Genomic DNA, 21,692 nt, shown 5'->3' on the forward strand with positions numbered 1-21,692 from the left:
TAAATACCGCTTTTATCTGAATTGAGGTGACGTGGATGGATTATCATTATTACTACGATTTCTGTGTATTTTTCTTCTTTTGAAACGAACAAAAATATTATTTATAATATGCAGTCAAGTTTCTCTACAAAACGAGATCCAAGCTGTTATAGTTCTGCGTCACCACACACTGCTAATTCTCTTAAAGTCTCTTTCTTGAATATAATATATTTATTGATAGTTATGAATGTAAACATATATTTTGTGAACCATAAATTTCAATTTCAAAAACTAACTTCGGCTTTTTTTTGTAGGAGAGAGGAGTATTGTTGAGGAAATGGTATGACCTGATGGTATCAAATTCTGACGAAATTGCAAAGATTCTTACATGGGAGGCTGGCAAACCTCTATCGGAATCAAAAGGTGAAATAACATATGGCAATTCATTTATTGATTGGTTTGCTGAAGAAGCAAGGAGAATTAACGTGAGTAGATGCCTCATACTATTTAATAATTCATTCATACTTTAGATTATATATTCATTGTTGATGGAGGTACAAATTTATTATTTTTTTATCCAATACTTTAGATCATACACAGTCTTTCAGAAGTAGTGTCGAATATTCCAGGGTATTGTTCCTGGATGATAGGAGACTAAAAAAACTTTGTATTTGATGTGTCCAAAACTCAGCGGTTATCCTTATAGCTGCCATTTTGTTTTTTTCACTTAGACATTTTTATCTCAAGAACGAAATGTTGTATTGATCTGAAATTTGGCATGAATATTTATGCTATAAAGACTCAACTTTAAAAAATAATATAAACAATTTTCGATTCACATTGTAACGATCCATTTTCATAATAATAAAAAATATTGTCCAATTTTTAAAACAAATTCATTCCAACCCGGCTATCTGCCAACTAACCGATAAGGCAGCTCTAGCCAAGCTATATGAGGTAATTGTACAAACAACATAGGCACCTCTATCCTCTTTCCCGTTCCTTACTGGCATAGTGATAAGCAGGACAGTGCAAGAAACAAATTGGCAGTGATGAAAAAAAAACAGTGCGGTTTCAGAGTTAGCAGTGAACGGTGCGATCCCAAAATTGCCGTGTCAAGCTGTGTTGAACGCGTGCGTGTAGGCAAATCATTATTAACAGCGGTGAGTACAAGAATCACATTCATTATTGTCATTTGCCAGTTTCAAATTATAGTCCCCGACCTAATTTTTTTTATCCATCACCATCCTGAATACCATCAAGTTTCATAATAAGATTCTCCAATATTTTAAAGATAAACCCTATTCCGCTCACCATAACCTCCTTTTCGAAAATGTTTAAGAGTTATATTTTGATAAAAATAGAATCCGTTACAACATATACAAATTTTTGGCCATTTTAAATTTTTGATGGCAAATTTCACATAAGCCGTTCACTTTACAGAATATTTACAAGAGACAAAAAGTTAGCAAATGTTATCAAGATTTCAAGGATAACTTATTTATAAAGTTTGATTGATTGATTGAGTACTTTATTTATGTAGATTATAATATATACTGGCTTATACACTTATATACAATAGCTTACAATACAGCAAAATTATAGATGAATTTACATAATATAGACTAAGAAAATAATTATTGAACTGTATATGATATAAAAAAGCAATTTGTAATATAATAACTATAGATAATTATATTGTTATGCATCTACATAAATTGGCGGAGCTTTGGACATATCAATGTCCATTATTCGGAAAGAATATTAAAAATATCCTCCCCACTAACTCTCTACCAGATCAGAGAATAACAGTGAAATAAATTATTTCCCTACTGCATGCATGACCACTTTTCACCATTTCAACATCAATATTACATTTTTAATTCCAATTGTATTTAAGATGAAGCTTTGAAACACGGTATGGCTCCATATGGCCATCCAGCTGATTTTACAATGTTTTTCAGATGATCTTGTTTGTTCATGGTCATGCATGCAGTACGAAATGAATTAATTTCTCTGTTATTCTCTGACCAATCTTAATAAATAAAGTATCCTTGAAATATTGATAAAATTTGCTAACTTTTTCATCTCTTGTAAATTTTCTGTAAAGTGAACGGTTTTCGTGAAATTTGTCATCAAAAATTTAAAATGGCCGCCATTTTGAAAATTTACATCCAAAATTTTTATTTTATTTTTTTAAATTGAGTCTTTATATTCATGCTAAATTTCAGATCAATACAACATTTCGTTCTTTAGATAAAAATTCCCAAGTGAAGAAAACAAAATGGCGGCTATAAGGATAACCGCTGAGTTTTGGACACTTGAAATACGCCATTTGTAGTCTCCTATCATCCAGGAACAACACCCTAATATGTTCGACACTATTTCTGAAACACTCTGTATATTCATTGTAGATGGCGCTACAAATTTCTACATTTTAATATATTATCAACTATTTCAAGCTCTTATTTACATGGAAAACTAACCGCAATGTTTATCATCTCCACAATTGTTGTAAACGACAATACCTGAATATCATATTTCTAAACAAAGAGCGAACTATGCTACTGAAAGTTCAGTATAGGTACTTTAATTCATATGTTACTAGAACCATAGACTGACTGTGCCGCGTAGCTTGCTTCATAAATTCACTCATAGAACAATAATCTAGTTGCTGATAATATACTCTAGAACTTCATTTTGTCTTTCTAGGGCGAAGTTTTACAGAGCTTTATAAATTCATTCATAAATAGTATATTTCGCACCTAGAGCAGAAAATGAGATTTTTCCGGCTCGAAATCGGTTTTCAAGTCCGAGGCCGTAGGCCGAGGACTAGAAAAGATTGAGAGCCGGAAAAACATTTTTGCCCGTGGTGCGAACGCTATTTTTCGCCACACACAAAAATAAATATTTATATATATATATATATATATATATATATATATGAGAATAGTTGTTTACTAAGCACTTCCGAAAGCAGAAGTGGAAGGTGATAGCTCTAGCAAATCTGAGGTAATCTGAATATCAGGAAATTGTCCAAATATTTTTAGTTTTTATTCTGATTTTTCTAAATAACCTAAAAGATTATGTTCAATTATGTGGGAGGTTGAGTTTATACTTTTTTATTCTTTCAAATGACAATAAAATGATATTATTAGGCTATAAATGTTTTAATTATTGAATAATGAACACATATAATGAAACGTTTTTTGATCAGCTGTTTTTTTGATCACCTTTCTTAGTTCCACGTTAGCGGCTGGAAAGGGTACTCTTTCCGGCCTAGGCCGGAAAGAAACTTGTTCTGACGTCAGACGAGAGTCGTCTGCAAACATGTCTACGTAGGGACTGGAAAACAGCTGCTTTCTGTGCTGTGTGGCGAAAACAATATACTAATAGAACTTCATATTGTCTTTTCTAGGGCGAAGTTTTACAGAGCCCCGTGAGGAATCGTGAAATGGTTTTGCTGAAACAACCAATTGGAGTGGCTGCTCTTATCACCCCGGTCAGTATATTTTGGTTGTTAAAACCAATTAGAACTACGCAAAATCACTTTATGAGAATAGTTCTGAAGAAGCCAAGGCGTGAAAGCTCTTTTCCACTCTATAAAACAATTAATGTCTTGTCGGTTCAATATATTTTTTGTATTCAGGGTTCTGCGATTATTCTATGAAAAAAGTGGAAATACGGGTATAGATAACTTGATTTATAATACTAGACGAGCAGTTTCAAATTTTTTCAGAACTCAAAAAGTTAGTACAATGATTTACAAAAATTATTTTAGTTACTTGGGTACCCAATACTTTAATAGTTTGCCAATAGATATCAGGAAATGTAATAATAAGAATAATTTTTTAAAGAAAATTAAAGCAAGGCTATGGGTCCAAACGGATGTTGATGTTCCAAGAATTAACCCGGTTTGAAATTTTTTGTATTACTGTTTATTTAGAGTTGATTATGTTGATTAGAAATTCATGAATACAGTTGTCTTTCAGTTGAGGTATTGTTTTTGTATGCTGCTTTGTTTTTTTTTTGTTAATTGTATGTTTGTATATCATTGTGCTGTACGGAGATCTACTCATGTATGTTGTCTCGTTATATTTGATTTTTTGTTTCTTGCTGGTTATCTTGGCTTGTTGGGAATAGTGATTAAAGTTTACAGGATGCTACAGACGTCGTGCGCTAAAATGTCTGTAAAGTTACGAACTGAACTCCAAAAAAAATTAATCTATACGTCTTAACAATTATTTTAGTAATTACAATTGAATAGATTACTAACAATGACCACGCAACTTGTCAAAGTGGTCATATCATTTCCAAAACTTGAAATGAATGTCAAGTGAAATTTATGATGGAAATAAAATTATTTATTTTTCAAATAATTTCCGTGAATAAATAAAACATGTAATATTGATTTAATTTCCAATTCTTTTATCACATCAACTCCATGTAGCTGGAAAGCTATTATTGTAGCTAATATTTTTTAATAGCCATTTAGGATACTATGATGAGCTATAAAGGGAGACACGATTGCAATATGATCTCGCCATTTAATTTTATAACTCTAATCTTGTTCATGATTCCGTTTCCATGACAACTGCTACAACTGTCATCAGTCATCATAACATGCATAAAGTTTGAATGTGTGAAGAAGTTGAAAATTGAAAGGAATAGGAAAGCTATAATTAACCGAGAAAGGGTGAAGAAAAATGAAAATACAAGCTGAGTGAACCTGATTTATATATTCACAAGACTTATACATCTCTTCCCAAATTTCATACTGGAGCTACTAGTTAATTGCCTAAATAGTTGAAATCTCCCTTTTACAACAGTAGGCCTATAGTGAGGTCCACGTTATAATGGCAGTGTAGGATTGACAATACTGTTGCTGTCCTTTTCTATCATACAACAAAACAGATAGCGCTATCTCTCTCTAGCTTTGCAATGTTGTCTGTTTGCCAGAATATTTTATTTTCACTTTTGACAGTGACTGTACAAAAGTAGACAAACAATTCTCAGCCGCCATTTTTTTCACCATTCTATCAAAATACTCTAGTACTCAAGTCATATAATTGATTTTAGATGTATTTCTGAAACAATTAAATAATTTTAGACATTACCGTATGAGAAACACAAATTAAAATACCTGAATTGACATTTTAAAAGTTGATAACTAACCATCCTAGACTTCATTCATGCTTCAGTTAGCCTACACGTATAGGTTAGACCTACTCGTACCGGTATAAATAATATTGAAAAGTTATTTCAGAATTATTTCCATTGAAATTACTCATTTCAAATAGGATTTCTATTTTTCTATATTTTAAAAAGAAATTGGAATAGAATGCCTACAAAATAATTTAATTTCTGTTGTTTTGAAATTCAGATTGGTGTATCACAGCTTTTCAAATTAGCCACCATTTCAGGTTTGTATAAAAATAAAAACTGATCTCAGTTATGGAAGCAATTTTTTGAATCAAATTATGAAGAAATATATTTTCTTGATTAATTTGACATTAAATTGATTATTTTATCAAGAAAATTATAATTATTATTAGATCAAATTTAATGGGATGATTTTCTCCTATCTTTCTTCACTGCCATTATAACCTGGACCTCACTACACCCACATGTTTAGCAAAAGTCCGGACGCGTTTCAATGCACTACTGTACCATAGCCACCTCTAATACAAGGCCGCGGCCTACGATGTTGCAACATCGCAGTGTAGGCCTAGAATCTAATACATGATTGGTGAAAAAGATCAGCTGGTATTTTTTAAAATCTCTTCCACCAATCATGTATTAGATTCTAGGCCTACACTGCGACGTTGCAATATCGTAGGCCGCGGCCTTGTATTAGAGGTGGCTATGACTGTACTCATCTTCAGCGTGCTGATAGTACTGAATATCAAGATACTCCCCAAAGCTATTCACCCACACATCGATTTTTAGACATCCGTTTTTTTCCGTCCTCATAAATTATACCAGATTAGACGGAGATTGGCAACATATGATGTGTGCAAATACACGTCAAGTTATGTTCAATCTCATAGAATTTATCAAAAAATCTAACGTCCTAAAATTGATGGGTTTGTAACTGGCTCAAGATGGAACCATAGAAAATATATAGCAAATAAATAGCTATGCTATCTTTTCTCTTTAATGGGACCCAGAGTCTTGAAACACATACTTTACTTTCCAAAAACTTTACTATAGTGAGGTCCACGTTATAATGGCAGTGAAGAGATAGGAGAAAAACGTTGCCAAGTCTCTCCATTTTGCCACTGAGTGTACACAGCTGCTACTCAATTCATCCCATTAAATTTGATTTAATAATAATTATCATTTCCTTGATAAAATAATCAATTTAATGTCAAGTTAATCAAGAATTTATAATTTTCATAATTTGATTCAAAAATTTGCTTTCATATCTGAGATTAGATTTTTATTTTTATACAAACCTGAAATGACGGCCAATTTAAAAAGCTGTGATGCAACAATCTGAATTTCAAAACAACAGAAATTAAGTTTTTTGGTAGGTATTCTATTCGAATTTCTTTTAAAAATAATAGAAGGATAGAAATCCTATTCAAAATAAGTAATCTCAATGGAAATAATTCTGAAATAACCTTTCAATATTAAGATAAAGAAAGGAAAAAAGATGTTGTCGAATTCTACTATAACATTTTTATTCACCAAAACTTAAATGACGCACAGTTTTGGTGAATAAAAATGTTATAGTGGAATTCGACAACATCTTTTTTCCTTTCTTTATCTTAATATGGAGAAGTTCCACAATATCTCTGATAAAAGTGTTAAATCTTTCAATATTATTTTATACCGGTACTAGTAGGTCTAACCTATACGTGTAAACTAACTGAAGCGTGGGTGAAGTCTAGGATGGTTAGTTATCAACTTTTAAAATGTCTTTTCAGGTATTTTAATTTGTGTTTCTCATACGGTAATGTCTAAAAATTATTTCATTGTTTCAAAAATACATTTTAAATCAATTATACGACTTGGGTACTCAAGTATTTTGATAGAATGAAGAAAAAAATGGCGGCTAAGAATTGTTTGATTACTTTTGTACAGTCACTGTCAAAAGTAAAAATAAGATTTTCTGGCAAACAGACATTGCAAAGCTAGAGAGAGATAGCGCTATCTGTTTTATTGTATGATAGTAAAGGACAGCAACGTTATTGTCAATCGTACACTGCCATTATAACGTGGACCTCACTATAAGCATGTGATCACTGCCGTTGAAGAGAGATTGGAAACTAATTTGAAGAATATTCAACGTGGTGAATGATTGAGGATTTTATCTAGGATTTGTTGAAATTTGAAGATATTTCTAGGGGGGGCATAGATAGGGAAATATACTTAGGGCCATTTGCACAGTGTAAGTTTAAGCTAAAGCTTAAACCAAATTTTTATTTTTTTTTTTTTTGTTTAAACTAAAATTCCGTTTAAAGTATCAGTTTAAACTTTGTATTAGGTTTAAACTCTGGGAAAGTTTAAACCTCCACAGCAGGAGGTTTAAACCAAATAATTTGGATTAACTTGACATCTTTAAAGATTTGATGGGGAAACATCTGATAGTAAATTATTTAAATTGTTTTTATTGCTTCTGTAGACGATAATAATTATTATTTAGGTTATAGTGAATCATTATTTGAATGCAAAAATAATTATAATGGAGGAATTGATAGAAGTTTTTAATGCGATTGATAAAGATGACTGTGAAGAAATTTTGAAACTGAGAAAAGTTGGGCAAAAACGAATAATTTACATTTCTGGGATGATAGAGAATTTTTTAACGGTTTTGCTTAAAAAGCAACTGCCAATTTAGTATTTGATTGAGTAAACCACTTGAAAATAAGACAATTTTTAACAGTGATCTTTGATTGAAAACATGTTTTTAATAACACATAACTGAGATATTTTGCTCTTGAGACATTTCTAATAAACGAGGAAGACCATAGTGTCCATAGTAGATTCAAGCGTAACAAAATAACTTTTTTATCTTACATTCTAAAATATATTTTCTGGTGCCAACTAAATATAAGTTTTTGAAGAATTTCTTGATCACTTTTCACTTTTATTACCGTACAGCTTACAGCTCTGTGGATTTTGAACAAGAAAATAGTAGCTACATAACCTCAATTTACTGATGGTTTGTAAACAAATAACAAATTTCCTGTAAAAATCAGCCTTCCTGATATTATAAACGATGACATTCTATTACCAACTTAACGCTAAACTAGTTTAACTTAAACTGGATTAGTAAATGCACTGAGAAAACCGATTAAAGTTTAAACTTTCAGATTAACTTAAACTCGATTAACTTAATCGAGTTTAGCAATCTATACTGTGCAAACGGCCCTTAGTGTTCCCGATTAAACTTTTTCATAAAACTGTGATTTACTTGATAATTTAACAAATTTTCTGTACAGTGGAACTTCCCTCATGCGATGATCACAAGGAAGGCAGGTGCTGCATTAGCGGCAGGCTGCACCTGTGTTATCAGGCCGGCAGAAGATACGCCTTTCACAGCTTTAGCCCTAGTTGACCTGGCTGATAAAGCAGGTAGGTAGAATAGAATAGAATATGTTTTAGTGTAACCGCTTCTGAGCTTTTCATCACAATATACAATGACTGTTATACATACACTATACAATAATCGAAGACTACTAGTAGTTCTGCGAACAGTAGACCTCGCTCATGAATAGCCTACAACTTTCAAACTAATGAGAAGGGCCATTAAGAAAGTACCTACAGTATATTGTGAAGATTTATCCATGTCATCTATTATTTTCTCAATTGAAAGTGCTAAAGACATTGTTTCCAGGGACACCGGACTTATAAATGTCTCTCAAGGAGGTACCTTCATATCGTCCCCATATTTACAATATTAGAACTTTTCTAACAATAAATTAATTATAAGAAGTCGGTCAACTGACAGAAAAATGGAATATTCAGTAGGCAATTTAGACGATAGTGAGACGGAAAATGATACTGAATAAGATGGGTTTGTTGGTGACAATGACAGGAGGTTGCTAATGATGTTTTTCATGAAAAGTGGATTCAATGTTATGGCGGCTTGTTATGCCTATGCAGAATGTTTATGCTCACAAGTCGGTGTCCGATCTCATACACATACTAAAACGGAAACAAGAGCTAACTAACTAAGCTGTGATGTCTCCGGCTGGTTCGGTAGGTCTAGAAACTATTCATCTATGAAACAGGGAAATATCGTGTTGTAAAGGGAAGAAATGGTGCAATCAAGTGAGAAGTTTTCTCCAATTAATAAATACAGTATGATTTGGAGCGGCTCACACGTTTCAAGGTTCACCGCTGACAACTCTTGTCCTCTATCGATAGCATTCCAACGATACTATTCATTCAATACAGCACATTTTAGAGCGGCACAATTTATATTAAAACCAGAGGTCTTATCAAAAATCATTACACATACGTTTCTGCGCCTTGTTTCAAAGAACTTGTATACCAAATTTCATCCAAATCGGAAAATAATTGCGACCGTAACTGCGGTACAAACAAACAAACAGACAAAAGCCGCTCGAGTCGAAACTAAGACCTCAGCTTCGCTTCGGTCAATTATTCATTTTAAACTATTATATCACACGATTATGTTTACATTGTACAAAAATTCATTGAATAGAAAAAGTGTGCATTGAGAGAAATAATTTGCATCTACCTAACCTAACCTAACCTAACCTAACCTAACCTTACCTAACCTAACCTTACCTAACCTAAAGCTGATCCTACATATTGCAGTCGCCATAAGCTAAATAAATTATACAGTGAGATCCACGCTAGAATGACAGTGGAGAAAGATGGGAGAACTGCGTTGTCGATTATCTGCCTTCTTTAGAGGATAGCTGATGCCGGTATACAGGTTTAATATTAGGCCTACATATAGGCTATTATGTGTGTGTGTACACACATGCTCGACACAAGGGAATAATATGGAATGAGACATTGATGACATTGGATTTTTACTTTCCTTGCCCTATTACCATAGGTAAGGAAAGTATTGCTTTCCGAACAAAATTAAGGTACCCCAATTTCTAAATTTTTATACGTTTCAAGGTCCCCTGAGTCCAAAAAAGTGGTTTTTGGGTATTGGTCTGTATGTGTGTGTGTGTGTGTGTGTGTGTGTATGAGTGTATGTGCGTCTGTATACACGATATCTCATCTCCCAATTAACGGAATGACTTGAAACTTGGAACTTAAGGTCCTTTCACTATAAGGATCCGACACGAACAATTTCGATCAAATGCAATTCAAGATGGCGGCTAAAATGGTGAAAATGTTGTCAAAAACAGGGTTTTTTCGTGATTTTCTCGGAAATGGCTCCAACGATTTTGATCAAATTCATACCTAGAATAGTCATTGATAAGCTCTATCAACTGCCACAAGTCTCATATCTGTAAAAATTTCAGGAGCTCCGCCCCATCAATGCAAAGTTCGATTTTAGATTCCCAATTATCAGGCTTCAGATACAATTTAAACAAAAAAAATCAAGTGGAATAGATTGAGCATGAAAATCTCTACAATTAATGTTCAGTAACATTTTCACCTAAAATTCAAAATTCTCTAAATTCGAGAAAATGTGATTATTCAATTGCAAATTATTGTTGATTCTATTAAATCATTCCCTATGAAGAGATAGCAGACTTCGTGTGTCTCCAGCGTTATTGCCCTGTCACCAGCTGGCTCAAATCTTTGAACAGTAGACTTGAGATGCGCGGGAACACTAGCGTCAGGTGATCAATTTTCATAATGGCAAGGAGAGTTGTGTGAGTGCGCCACACCAGATTTTTGTATTCAATGACTGAACTGTGGTTGGCGGAAGTCGATGGATATAAAATAAACCTGTTTGTTTTTTGGACCATCGCCAACCGTTTAGCCTAATCATACTGTTATGTAAATTCTCATATTTTTTAAATCTTATTTTGCGTTTTTATGTTTGACAAATTCTACAAAATAATTGTGTGCTATGTTTCAGGTATTCCAAAAGGAGTAATCAATATTGTTACAAGTGGACGCCCCAATGCTGCCCCTATTGGAAAAGAACTATGCGAAAACCCACTAGTTGCGGGACTCTCTTTTACAGGTAATTAATTTTATTTATTTTTTGAGTTGTCGGTAATCCAAATCTATTTGTTTAAGGGGAGGGATGATTGACAATATGATAAGAGATCAATCAACGTTTGGTGAGTTCATAATCATCGGGAAGTGTTTTAAATCTCATAAAGATATTCGAATACTATTTTCAAGAGATTAAGGGCAGGTTTCCGAGCTCAAGATTTAGCTAAGTCCTAGACTTTGAACAGCTGGAGTCAGAAAATTGGCTTTCCAAAACGGGGCGTAGTCACAGCTTTTATAACAGTAGTCGTAGTTTTTATTTTCTCATTTCTATAATTGGAAACGTTTTTCCTTGACGAAATTAGACATTCCTAAATAATTCAAAATAGCTGAAACTTTACACTATTTTCTCTTTATTTCATTTTGTGTTCAATTTTCTAGTTTTTCGAAATCTAATTCAAACGTGACTATGACAATGACTGCGACTACGCCCCGTTTTGGAAAACCAATTTTCTGACTCCAGCTGTTTAAAGTCTAGGACTTAGCTAGATCCCGAGCTCGGAAACCACCGGCCCTAAGTGTGTAGAGTGAATATGTTGCGGACATTTTCCATAATATTGAAAAGACTTCTACTCTCCAACAGCATCTTACAGCTGATGATGTGTGAGCACACACGAAAGCATGCTCCTGTGAAATATTAATTTTTACTAAAATAATTTTTATTTTTTGACAATATCTCAAGTATCTTAAATTATTTTCAATAGGTTTCAGAAATGTCTTATAAAGGAATGAATGCGATATTCTTTAACCTAAAAATTGCTCTACCAATCAGTTCAATTATAATTGGAAATATTTGTACCATAACGCTAGTTCGCCTACTTCACTTTTCAATATTACTCTCAATGAGTATTCTCGGACCAAAAATATGAAGTGCTTGACACATCATTTTCTGGATTTACGCTATGAACAGAAATATTTTGGAATTTCTCCATATAAATGTGAAATAAAAATCTTATTTATCATTACAATTATAACAAAAATATAATGATAGACATAGTAATCTCATAAAGATAATCCAATACTATTTTCAAGAGATTAAGGGCACTCAAATAAATTATTTGAAACTGACAATATCGTTTTTATTTCACCTTTATAATCTTTTGGACTTCATAACCATTAACATTTGAAAGAGTAATAGTCCAAGCTAAACTTAGCTTTTCCTCTTTTATATTACTATGTCTATCATTATAGATCATTGTTATAATTGTAATGATAAATAAAGTGGTTCACACTAAGGGACGGTTTCCGAGCTTGGGATTTGACCAAATTCTAGACTTTAAATCGCTGGAATCAGAAAATTGGCTTTCCAAAACGGGGCGTAGTCGTAGTCGTAGTCATTGTCACAGTCACAGTCACGTTTGAATTAAATTTCAAAAAAACTAGAAAATTAAACACAACATAAAATAAAGAGAGAATAGTGTAAAATTTCAGCTGTTTTGAATTATTTAGAAATGTTTAATTCCGTCAAGGAAAAACGTTTCCAATTATAGAAATGGGAAAATAAAAACTGCGACTACTGTTTAAAAACTGCGACCACGCCCCGTTTTGGAGAGCTAATTTTCTGACTCCAGCTGTTTAAAGTCTAGAACTTGACTAAATCCCGAGCTCGGAAACCGGCCCTAAATGGACTAGCAAATAATGGCAGTCACACAAACCTTTAATAATATAAATATTGTTATATTGTTCTCCTGACCAAAAACTACAAAAGATCTCAAAAAATTGAAAATATACTATGCAGGCATTTGAGACAATCCTTACAGATTTCTAGATAATTGAACTTGATTATCGCAAATTTATTTTTAGGATCAACCGAAGTAGGAAAACTTCTTTATAAGCAGTGCGCTACTGGAATCAAGCGAGTTGGACTGGAACTTGGAGGGAATGCACCATTCATCGTATTCAACTCAGCTGATATAAATAAGGCAGTTGAAGGTGCTATTGCTTCTAAATTTAGAAATTGTGGACAGGTTAGTTCTCTTCTTTTATACTTAATAATTATCTCTTAAGGGCAGGTCACACCGAGCTCGCGTCCGCGGCGGTAGCGAAGTCAAAAAACTCGCCTTCCATGCTATTACGTTGTGCAGGTCACACCGAGCTCGCTACCGCTGAGGTAGTACCTCGGCGGTAGTTTCACTTCGCGAGCCAGGCGAACTTTTGAAACGTCTCCTAGTGGGAGTACCGCTAGCGGTAGTGAGCTCGGTCTGACGTGGCCAATCTAATAACATGGAAAGCGAACTCCAGAACTTCGCCATCGGTAGCGCATGCGCAGAATACCGAGACTCACACGTGACAATGAGTCATTTGCATGCCTACAGCGACACAACATTTTGTGTTGCAGTCGGAACTGAGCTATTGTCATTTGCATTGTATTCCGTTGTTGCATTGTCATTTTCGTTGTTCATCATTTTATTTAAATTATTTAATTATATTTATTTAATCTACATATATTCTTAATCAACTATTGCTTCAATGGAGAACCTAATTGAAGAAGTGAGGAAACGACCCATAATATGGGATTTCTGAAACGACAATTATAAAGAGGCGAAGTACAGCACTCTGGTTGCCGGCCTTCCACCACTTTTAGAAAACCAGCCTCATCAAAACAAGAACAAAACCAAACTACCGCTGGCGGACGTTTTTTGGTGTGAACTGCTTCCAGAAAAACTACCTCCGCGGGAGCGAGCTCGCTACCGCTAGCAGACGTTGGTGTGACGACCGCTTTAAGGATTAATTATAGTATCTCATTTTCAATAGATCAAATTTGAAAACAACTTAATATTCAGTAGTAAACTAGGAATAAATATCTTCTACCTTGGGAAAAAATTAATCAATACAGTGGATAGATAGATGCCTTCATTTTTTCACTTTAAAACATTACAAGTGTAGTGGGCTATAGTAGTATAGTATGGATTTAACATTAAGCATTCTGACTTTTTAGCATTTAATAGAGGAATATTTTGTTTTTATTTCGATTATAAGGTACTGAGTTAAACTTTAGTTGGTTACACAGTATTCTCCTGACACAAAAAATTGAAGTCCTATTTGAAGAATCTCATCTTTATTTGAATAGAACAATTTAAGGCTGTGCAAAGGCTAAAAATAAACTTTCTACTGGTGATATTCTTCAAAGTTTTTCGATTTGTATATCATGAAGCTATCAAAATGAAAAAGGTTTCTCAGGAAAACATTTTTTCCGATCATTACTTTTTGAGATATGATCGCCCAAAGTTTAAATTTTTAGGACAGAACATTTCAAGTTTGGTAGGAGATAAATCCATGTGATTTAGAGGATAGATTCTCCATGGTATTGTTGATCAATCAATCAATTTTATTAGAAAACATTTTTACATTTTTGGGTCTTGCTAAACCCGTGGGTTTTTCAGCAGGTGCCAGATAAAAAACAAAAATCTAGTAAAACCAAAATTTTCTGAAAATATCAATTTTTGAGAAAGTTATTCAATTTACCAAAAAATACCAAATATAACTAAAAAAATCATTTTTGGTCATTTTTAGTAAATTGAATAACTTTCTCAAAAATCGATATTTTCAGAAAATTTTTATTTTACTAGATCAACAATACCATGGAAAATCAATCCTTCAAACCTCATGGATTTATCTCTTACCGAATTTGAAATGTTCTGTCCCAATTATTTAAACTTTAGGCGCTCATATCTCAAAAAGTAATGATCATAAGAAAATGTTTTCCTGAGAAAACATTCTCATTTTGATACCTTGATGATATACAAATCGAAAATATTTGAAAAATATCACTTGTAGAAAGTTTATTTTAAGCCTTATTTGCACAGCCTTAATATCAAAGGAGAAAAGATTGAAATGTTTTCTATTCATTCAGAGTATATTCAATTCTTGTCAACAAATCATTTATAGCTTGTAAGATTCTAATTGAAATATTATTTATCCTGAATTTATCAAATAATTCTAAAGTATGTAATAAGTATCAATAAATCTAGTAATTTTATATTATGTTTAAGAATTTCTTATTAGTAAGCGCCGTAAAAGTTTTGTCGTCAGAGAATGATCAATTTAATATATATGTACAAAAATCTCTTTCCTGTATAGGGCTACTTGTAATATAAATATAAAGAAAATAAAAATCTCAGTACCCTTTTTTTAAAATATTTTATCACAACATAATGCAATTTTGATAAATGACCGAAACATGTTGTGATAAAATATTTTAAAAAAAGGGTACTGAGATTTTTATTTTCTTTATATTTATGTACAAAAATGTTTGTTATCAATTATTGTGATAAGACTGATATCAATCTCAAAACAACGATAAACATTTTGTTTATTTATTATGTCAAGGCCATGATTTTTATTTATACCATTTGTGTTCAATATTATTATTTAAATGATTAAATCATTATTTGAATAGAATATAATCATCACTTTCAAATAACATATAGTGATATTTCATTCATATTTTTTGAAGTGGATGATGTTTCTGAAGACTAAACGATAAAATTTATTCATACTATTTTAGAAATACATACTAAATCAATTGAGACAAAATAAATAAAGGCTACTAAATTTTCTTTGAGTTTATGTTTTTGACCATTTTCAGACATGCATAAGTGCAAATAGATTCATAATTCAAGATGGCGTCTTCGACGAATTTGTCGAAAAGCTGAGAGACAGGATGAGCAAATTCAAACTTGGAAATGGAATGGATTGTGATGTAAATCAAGGACCTCTTATCAATGCAGCCCAAGTGAAAAAGGTAAGTTTGTCTTACTACGCACAGAATTATACTATAGTGAGGTCCATGTTATAATGGCAGTATTTGATATAACATTTATTTATATTCAAGGGCAATTCTTCACGAGTATTTTAAGCCCAGGTGACAATGATGAGGGGATGAATGACATTAGTGTTGCTATCCTTGTCTATCATTCAACAAAGCAGATAGTGCTATCCTTTTCTAGCTCTGCAATGTCGCCAGCTTGTTTTTTAACCATGTAGAAATATAATTAATCAACAAAATATTTGATCTCGAATATGAAGATTCCTTATTAAATCAATGAGAAATATATTTCTTTGACGAATAAATTTTATTATTTTGAACAAGAATGAGCAGTTAATAATATTACATCAGTTATACTGGTATCAGCTATCCTGATATCAATTATGAAAGTTAATAATTAAATTATTGAGAAATATATTTTTCACGAATAAAAATAAAATTGATCATTTAAATCAAGAATGAGCAGATTAATAAAAACTTGTAGAGCCCTTTTATTAAAAACTTTAAAATATTTAACGTCTAGTTTCGACCATTGGTCATGACCAAAGACCAAATGACCAATGGTCGAAACTGGTCGATAAATATTTTAAATTTTTTAATGAAAGGTTACTACAAGTGTTTTTATATTGTTTTTATTAATTTTAATAAAGTAGCCCATATAAGTGAAGTGATTTTAAGAATGAGCAGTGAACTACTAAATCAATCATACTGATATCATCTATCAGAAGGCAGTGGCAAGGCAGAGAATCGGCAACGCTGTTTCCCTATCTTTCTCCTCTGCCATTCTAACGTGGTCATCACTTTAGTATAAATATTATCATATTATAAAACATATTATATAGTTCCTATTAGTCGAGAAATAAAGCCCTTACTAGATCAATATCAGTCCAGATAAGTTGTGGAAAAATTTTGTCTTAACTGGTCGCAGACAGACATTTATTTTTATTTAAATTAACTGCACAATCTGCCATCAACTAAGGCAAAGCTATATAGCTATATAAATCGATTCTCATCAAGAAAAAAACAGCATTGCTTAATGAAGGCTTTTTATATCCTTGTTCAGCACAAGTCAGGTGTCAATAGCTCTACTCTACTCTACTCTACTCTACTTTACTCTACTATAGAGAAATTATAGCATAAGAAGATATCTCATGGATAGGTCGTTTATGTTCCAAATTTCAAGAAGATTTTTTGTAGACTAGCCGATTACTGTCGACTACTGTATATTATCACTGTTTGGGCCGAGTGAGAAGTGTAAAAACGGTACAGTATGAGAGACTACTAGCGTCACATAGCTTCACGAAAAATAACTACTATAACTATCGACTTGACTCTTGACAGTGAAATTTGGAACATAAATACCCTATATCATGGGATATATTCTTATGCAATTTTTTCTCTATTTATTACTCCTAGAACAACATAAAGGCAGCGATTCTATTTTATACTATTATACTCAAACTAAAGCACAATATACAATTGATAATAAATTCACTCACCCACGGCAAACTGCAATGAAAATGTAGTGAATATCCAAATTTGTGTTTTATTTTACAAATGAAAGAATCTTTGAATAGTTTCTTTTACGAATGCCTTCTGTTGAAACACAACTATAAATAACAACACCGCCCAAGGATTAATTTTATAACTACCGTATTTTATTAATAGATAAGCCCTAATTAATAGATAAGCGATAATAATAGATAAGTGATAGCGCAGTTTGTTTACACTTGAAAGACGACCCAAGTTAGCAATCAGAAACTCCTTATCAAGTGGTCGTCGTAAAATTAATTAAACGGTGACTCGACGATTGATTTATCAATTTTTTAATCTTTATCTAACTTTTTAATCTTTTGGAGTGACCTTGTCGAGTGGATTAGATGTTGTTTTTAAAATTCAGAGGCCCGGGTTCGAATCCCGGCCTGGACAAGATATTTATCATGGACACGTTAAATCGTCGCTCTCGGCTGCATTTTAATGCAATTTTCGAACAGTTTCCAACTAGATGGAAGCTTGGATTTATTTTTAACAGCTAATAGGAACTATATAATATGTAAAGAATATAGCGTGGGTCAGAACCTGATGAAAATTTAATCTATAATTTTTTTTTGTATTGACTCATTTATTCTTATTCTTCATTTATTTTTGAATGACTTCCAAAAATCACTTATAAATGTTCATAAATGTTCATAAATGTTTTTTGGATAACAGAATATCGTTGATTATAATTAAGAGAAAAATGTATCAATTTATTTATTACAAATCACATGCATTGTGGTCAGATTTTAATAAGATATTGCATTAGTTACGCATGTAAATAACATATTATCAGGTTTACTTCACATGTTCCTGATTTGATTTAAGATGCTTATGTAGATCTAAAAGGAAGATAATGAATATAGTAAAGGAACTCTTGATAACCGACGTTTTTCTACCGACTAAAAAGAAATAAAATAGTTTTTCTGCCATATTAAAATATCTTCAAGTATTGAATAGTTGAATAATAATAGTTTAATAATTATAATAATATGTCTTCGAAGATTAAAGTTATAACTTAGTAATCAAGTGCCATCGAAATAGTTAATGTCTGGATTTTTTTACATGCGCCTAACATTTTTAGTATGAGTGTAAGGAACTTTTAGTGAAAAACATTTTCTTCTATTTATGGTCAATCATAGGTTGAAACACAATGATCCTCATACTTTAGTTTGTCATATTAACTATTTTCTATCAATTTTGATACTATTTATTTACTCACTAAATTGTTGACAGATCAATAAGTATTGAATGTAAGAAATAATTGATGTAAACTTAGGGCTGTGCAAAAGCTAAAAATAAACTTTCTACTGGTGATATTTTTCCAAGTTTTTCGATTTGTATATCATAAAGCTATCAAAATGAAAAAGTATTCTCAGGACAACATTTTTTTTCTGATCATTACTTTTTGAGATATGATCGCCTAAAGTTTAAATTTTTGGGACAGAACATTTCAAATTCGGTAAGAGATAAATCCATGAGATTTAGAGAATAGATTTTTCATGGTATTGTTTATCTAGTAAAACAAAAATTTTCTGAAAATATCAATTTTTAAGATAGTTATTCAATTTATTAAAAATAACTTTTAGTTGAGTTATTTTTAGTAAATTGAATAACTTTTCCAAGAATTGATATTTTCAGAATTTTTTTTACTAGATCAACAATACCATGAATAATCCATCCTCTAAATCTCATGGATTTATATCGAACCGAATTTGAAATGTTCTGTCCCAAAAATTTAAACGTCAGGCGCTCATATCTCAGAAAGTAATGATCAGAAAAAAATGGTTTCCTGAGAAAACTTTTTTCATTTTGATAGCTCGATGATATACAAATCAAAAAACTATGAAAAATATCACGAGTAAAAAGTTTATTTTTAGCCTTTGCACAGCTTTAAAATGTATGTATGAATTCAGGACTACTTTCTTGTATTTATAAAATAGAAACTTAATAATAATAATATACTAAACATCACCCATAATATGGAGAATCATAACCCAATTTTCGAAAAAAATTAAAACTAAAAAGTCTCAAATAAATCACTTGATGGATAGGGGCAGCTGTTAAAATAATTTACTTGAAGATGATAATTATTTAAAATAACAAAACTATTAGTAAACATTTATATGAAATTTATTTTATAAACTGACGATGGTGTGATCACCGAAACTAGTAGTTATAATTTGTATTCTTATTATATTATTTAATTAATTTCAAAGGGTACTATTATTATTATTATTACTAGTGTTCTGCCCTAGGGCAGGTCTAAACATGATTCCTCCTTCTCCATTCCTCTCTGTCCTGTGCAATTGTCTTCATCTTGGAGTACTTTCCCTCCTCCCTGATATCATTCACCAACTTCACTCTTTTTCGTCCCAGCACCCTCCCTCCTTGCACAGTCCCCTCCATTGTCTCCACAAGTAGTCCGCCATGCCTCAGCAAGTGTCCCAGCCAGTTCCGCTTTCGTCTCCTTATCACTGCCATAATATTCCTTTCCTCTCCTACTCTACGCAGTACCTCCTCCTTCCTCACTTTATCCATCCAGCTGATCCTCTCCATCCTCCTCCACACCCACATTTCAAAGGCCTCCAATCTCTTCTCTTCCTGCTTTCTGAGAGTCCAGGTTTCCGCTCCATAGAGAGCCACGCTCCACACAAAACACTTGGCCATCTTCTTCCGCAGTTCTATTTGCATTTTGCTACTCACCAATCTTCTTATATTGCTGAATGCCTCCTTTGCTCTTGCAATTCTCACTTTTACTTCTAAATCACATCGCATATCCTCTTTAATCATACACCCAAGGTACCAGAATGATGACACCTGTTCAATGTGATGCAATCCTATGTTGATTGTTGCTTTCCTTGGAGTCTTGCTGATCACCATACTTTTTGTTTTCTTCACATTCACTCTCATCGCATACTCTTCACAACAGTGATTGATATGTTTTAACATATCATTCATTGCGCGCTCATTTTCAGCCAGCACAGCCATGTCATCTTCAAACTTGATACATTCTATTCTTCTCCCTCCAATCTTTACCCCCCTTTTACCTGACAAACTCTTTCCAATCATTTCCTCCAGGTAGCAGTTGAATAATGTTGGGGACAAGCTGCAACCCTGTCTCACTCCTCTCCCAATTCTACTTCCTTGTGACATTTCATTTCCTAAAGGGTACTATAATTCTATTTATTAATGTAAACTATTGATTTGTTTTTTTAAAGGTGGAGGCAATAGTAAAAGATGCTGTGGACAAGGGGGCCAAAGTGCTGCATGGGGGTGAAAGAGCGTCCAACATTGGCGAATTGTTCTATGTGCCGACACTTCTGGTCGATATCAAGCCGAATATGGCGTGTTACACTGAAGAAATTTTCGGTCCAATTGCTGTTTGCTTGAAGTAAGTTCACACAAAAATCCATTCGCTTTCGCTAATCACGTCTACATAAATTATACTGTGATTCACGTTAAGGCTGTGCAAAGGCTAAAATTAAACTCTCCACTGTTGATATTTTTCAAAGTTTTTCGATTAGTATACTATTAAGCTATCAAAATTAAAACGTTTTCTCAGGAAAACATTTTTTTTCTACAACTGCGCGTAAAAAAAAATTTAAATACTCAATTCTCCTCGTAAAACAGCTTATTTCTGAGGAGAATCTACTTTTTCGCTCGCTAACCATCCGCGCATGAGCAGTAAATTTTCTTTACGCTCGCCAATCAGCTGATGGTAAGCAGCTCGCCAAAAGGTCAGATCTTAACCTAAAAAGTCGGTAATTGTAACTCCGCCGATATAAGTAATTTAACAGGTTTGGGCAGTTGTAGAAAAAATTTTGTATGTAATTCGCGCGTAATGCTTCTTTATCGCTCTTGCGAAATTATCACGCTCCGCTTCGCGTCGCGTGATAACTGTTTTGCGCGAGCGATAAAGTCGCGCATTACGCTCTTATTACATAAATAGCTATTTTCGATCATTATTTTTTAGATATGAGCGCCAAAAGTTTAAATTTTTGTGCCACAACATTTCAAGTTCTGTGAGAGATAAAACCATGAGATTTTAAGGATGGATTCTTCATAGTATTGTTGATCTAATGAAACAAAGATTTTCTGAAAATATCAATTTTTGAGAAAGTTATTCAATTTACCAAAAACGACCGAAAAAACTCATCTAAAAGTTATTTTTGGTAAGACAGTAGTCTATAGTAATCTACTCGAGTTAACAAAAAATCTGCTTCAAATTCGGAACATG

At 32.6% G+C, this 21,692-nt stretch overlaps 2 protein-coding genes across 2 annotated transcripts in view; one reads left to right on the forward strand and one right to left on the reverse strand.

Moving 5' to 3' along the window:
• The window catches only part of LOC111046899 (RNA exonuclease 1 homolog), an 85,343-nt gene extending 67,796 nt beyond the window's left edge, over positions 1-17,547 (reverse strand). The window contains exon 1 of the transcript XR_005573108.1: positions 17,416-17,547. The gene's annotated coding sequence lies outside the window, so the exon portion shown is untranslated. The remainder of the gene's footprint in view (positions 1-17,415) is intronic.
• The window catches only part of LOC111046906 (glutarate-semialdehyde dehydrogenase), a 41,095-nt gene that overhangs the window by 9,717 nt on the left and 9,686 nt on the right, over positions 1-21,692 (forward strand). The window contains exons 3-9 of the mRNA XM_022332558.2: positions 294-464; positions 3,398-3,481; positions 8,430-8,562; positions 11,009-11,116; positions 12,952-13,115; positions 15,737-15,892; positions 20,674-20,846. Coding sequence (XP_022188250.2) covers positions 294-464; positions 3,398-3,481; positions 8,430-8,562; positions 11,009-11,116; positions 12,952-13,115; positions 15,737-15,892; positions 20,674-20,846 — 989 coding nt within the window. The remainder of the gene's footprint in view (positions 1-293; positions 465-3,397; positions 3,482-8,429; positions 8,563-11,008; positions 11,117-12,951; positions 13,116-15,736; positions 15,893-20,673; positions 20,847-21,692) is intronic.

The sequence above is a fragment of the Nilaparvata lugens genome, chromosome X (assembly GCF_014356525.2).
Source record: "Nilaparvata lugens isolate BPH chromosome X, ASM1435652v1, whole genome shotgun sequence".
In the NCBI taxonomy this organism is placed as follows: Eukaryota; Metazoa; Arthropoda; class Insecta; order Hemiptera; family Delphacidae; genus Nilaparvata; species Nilaparvata lugens.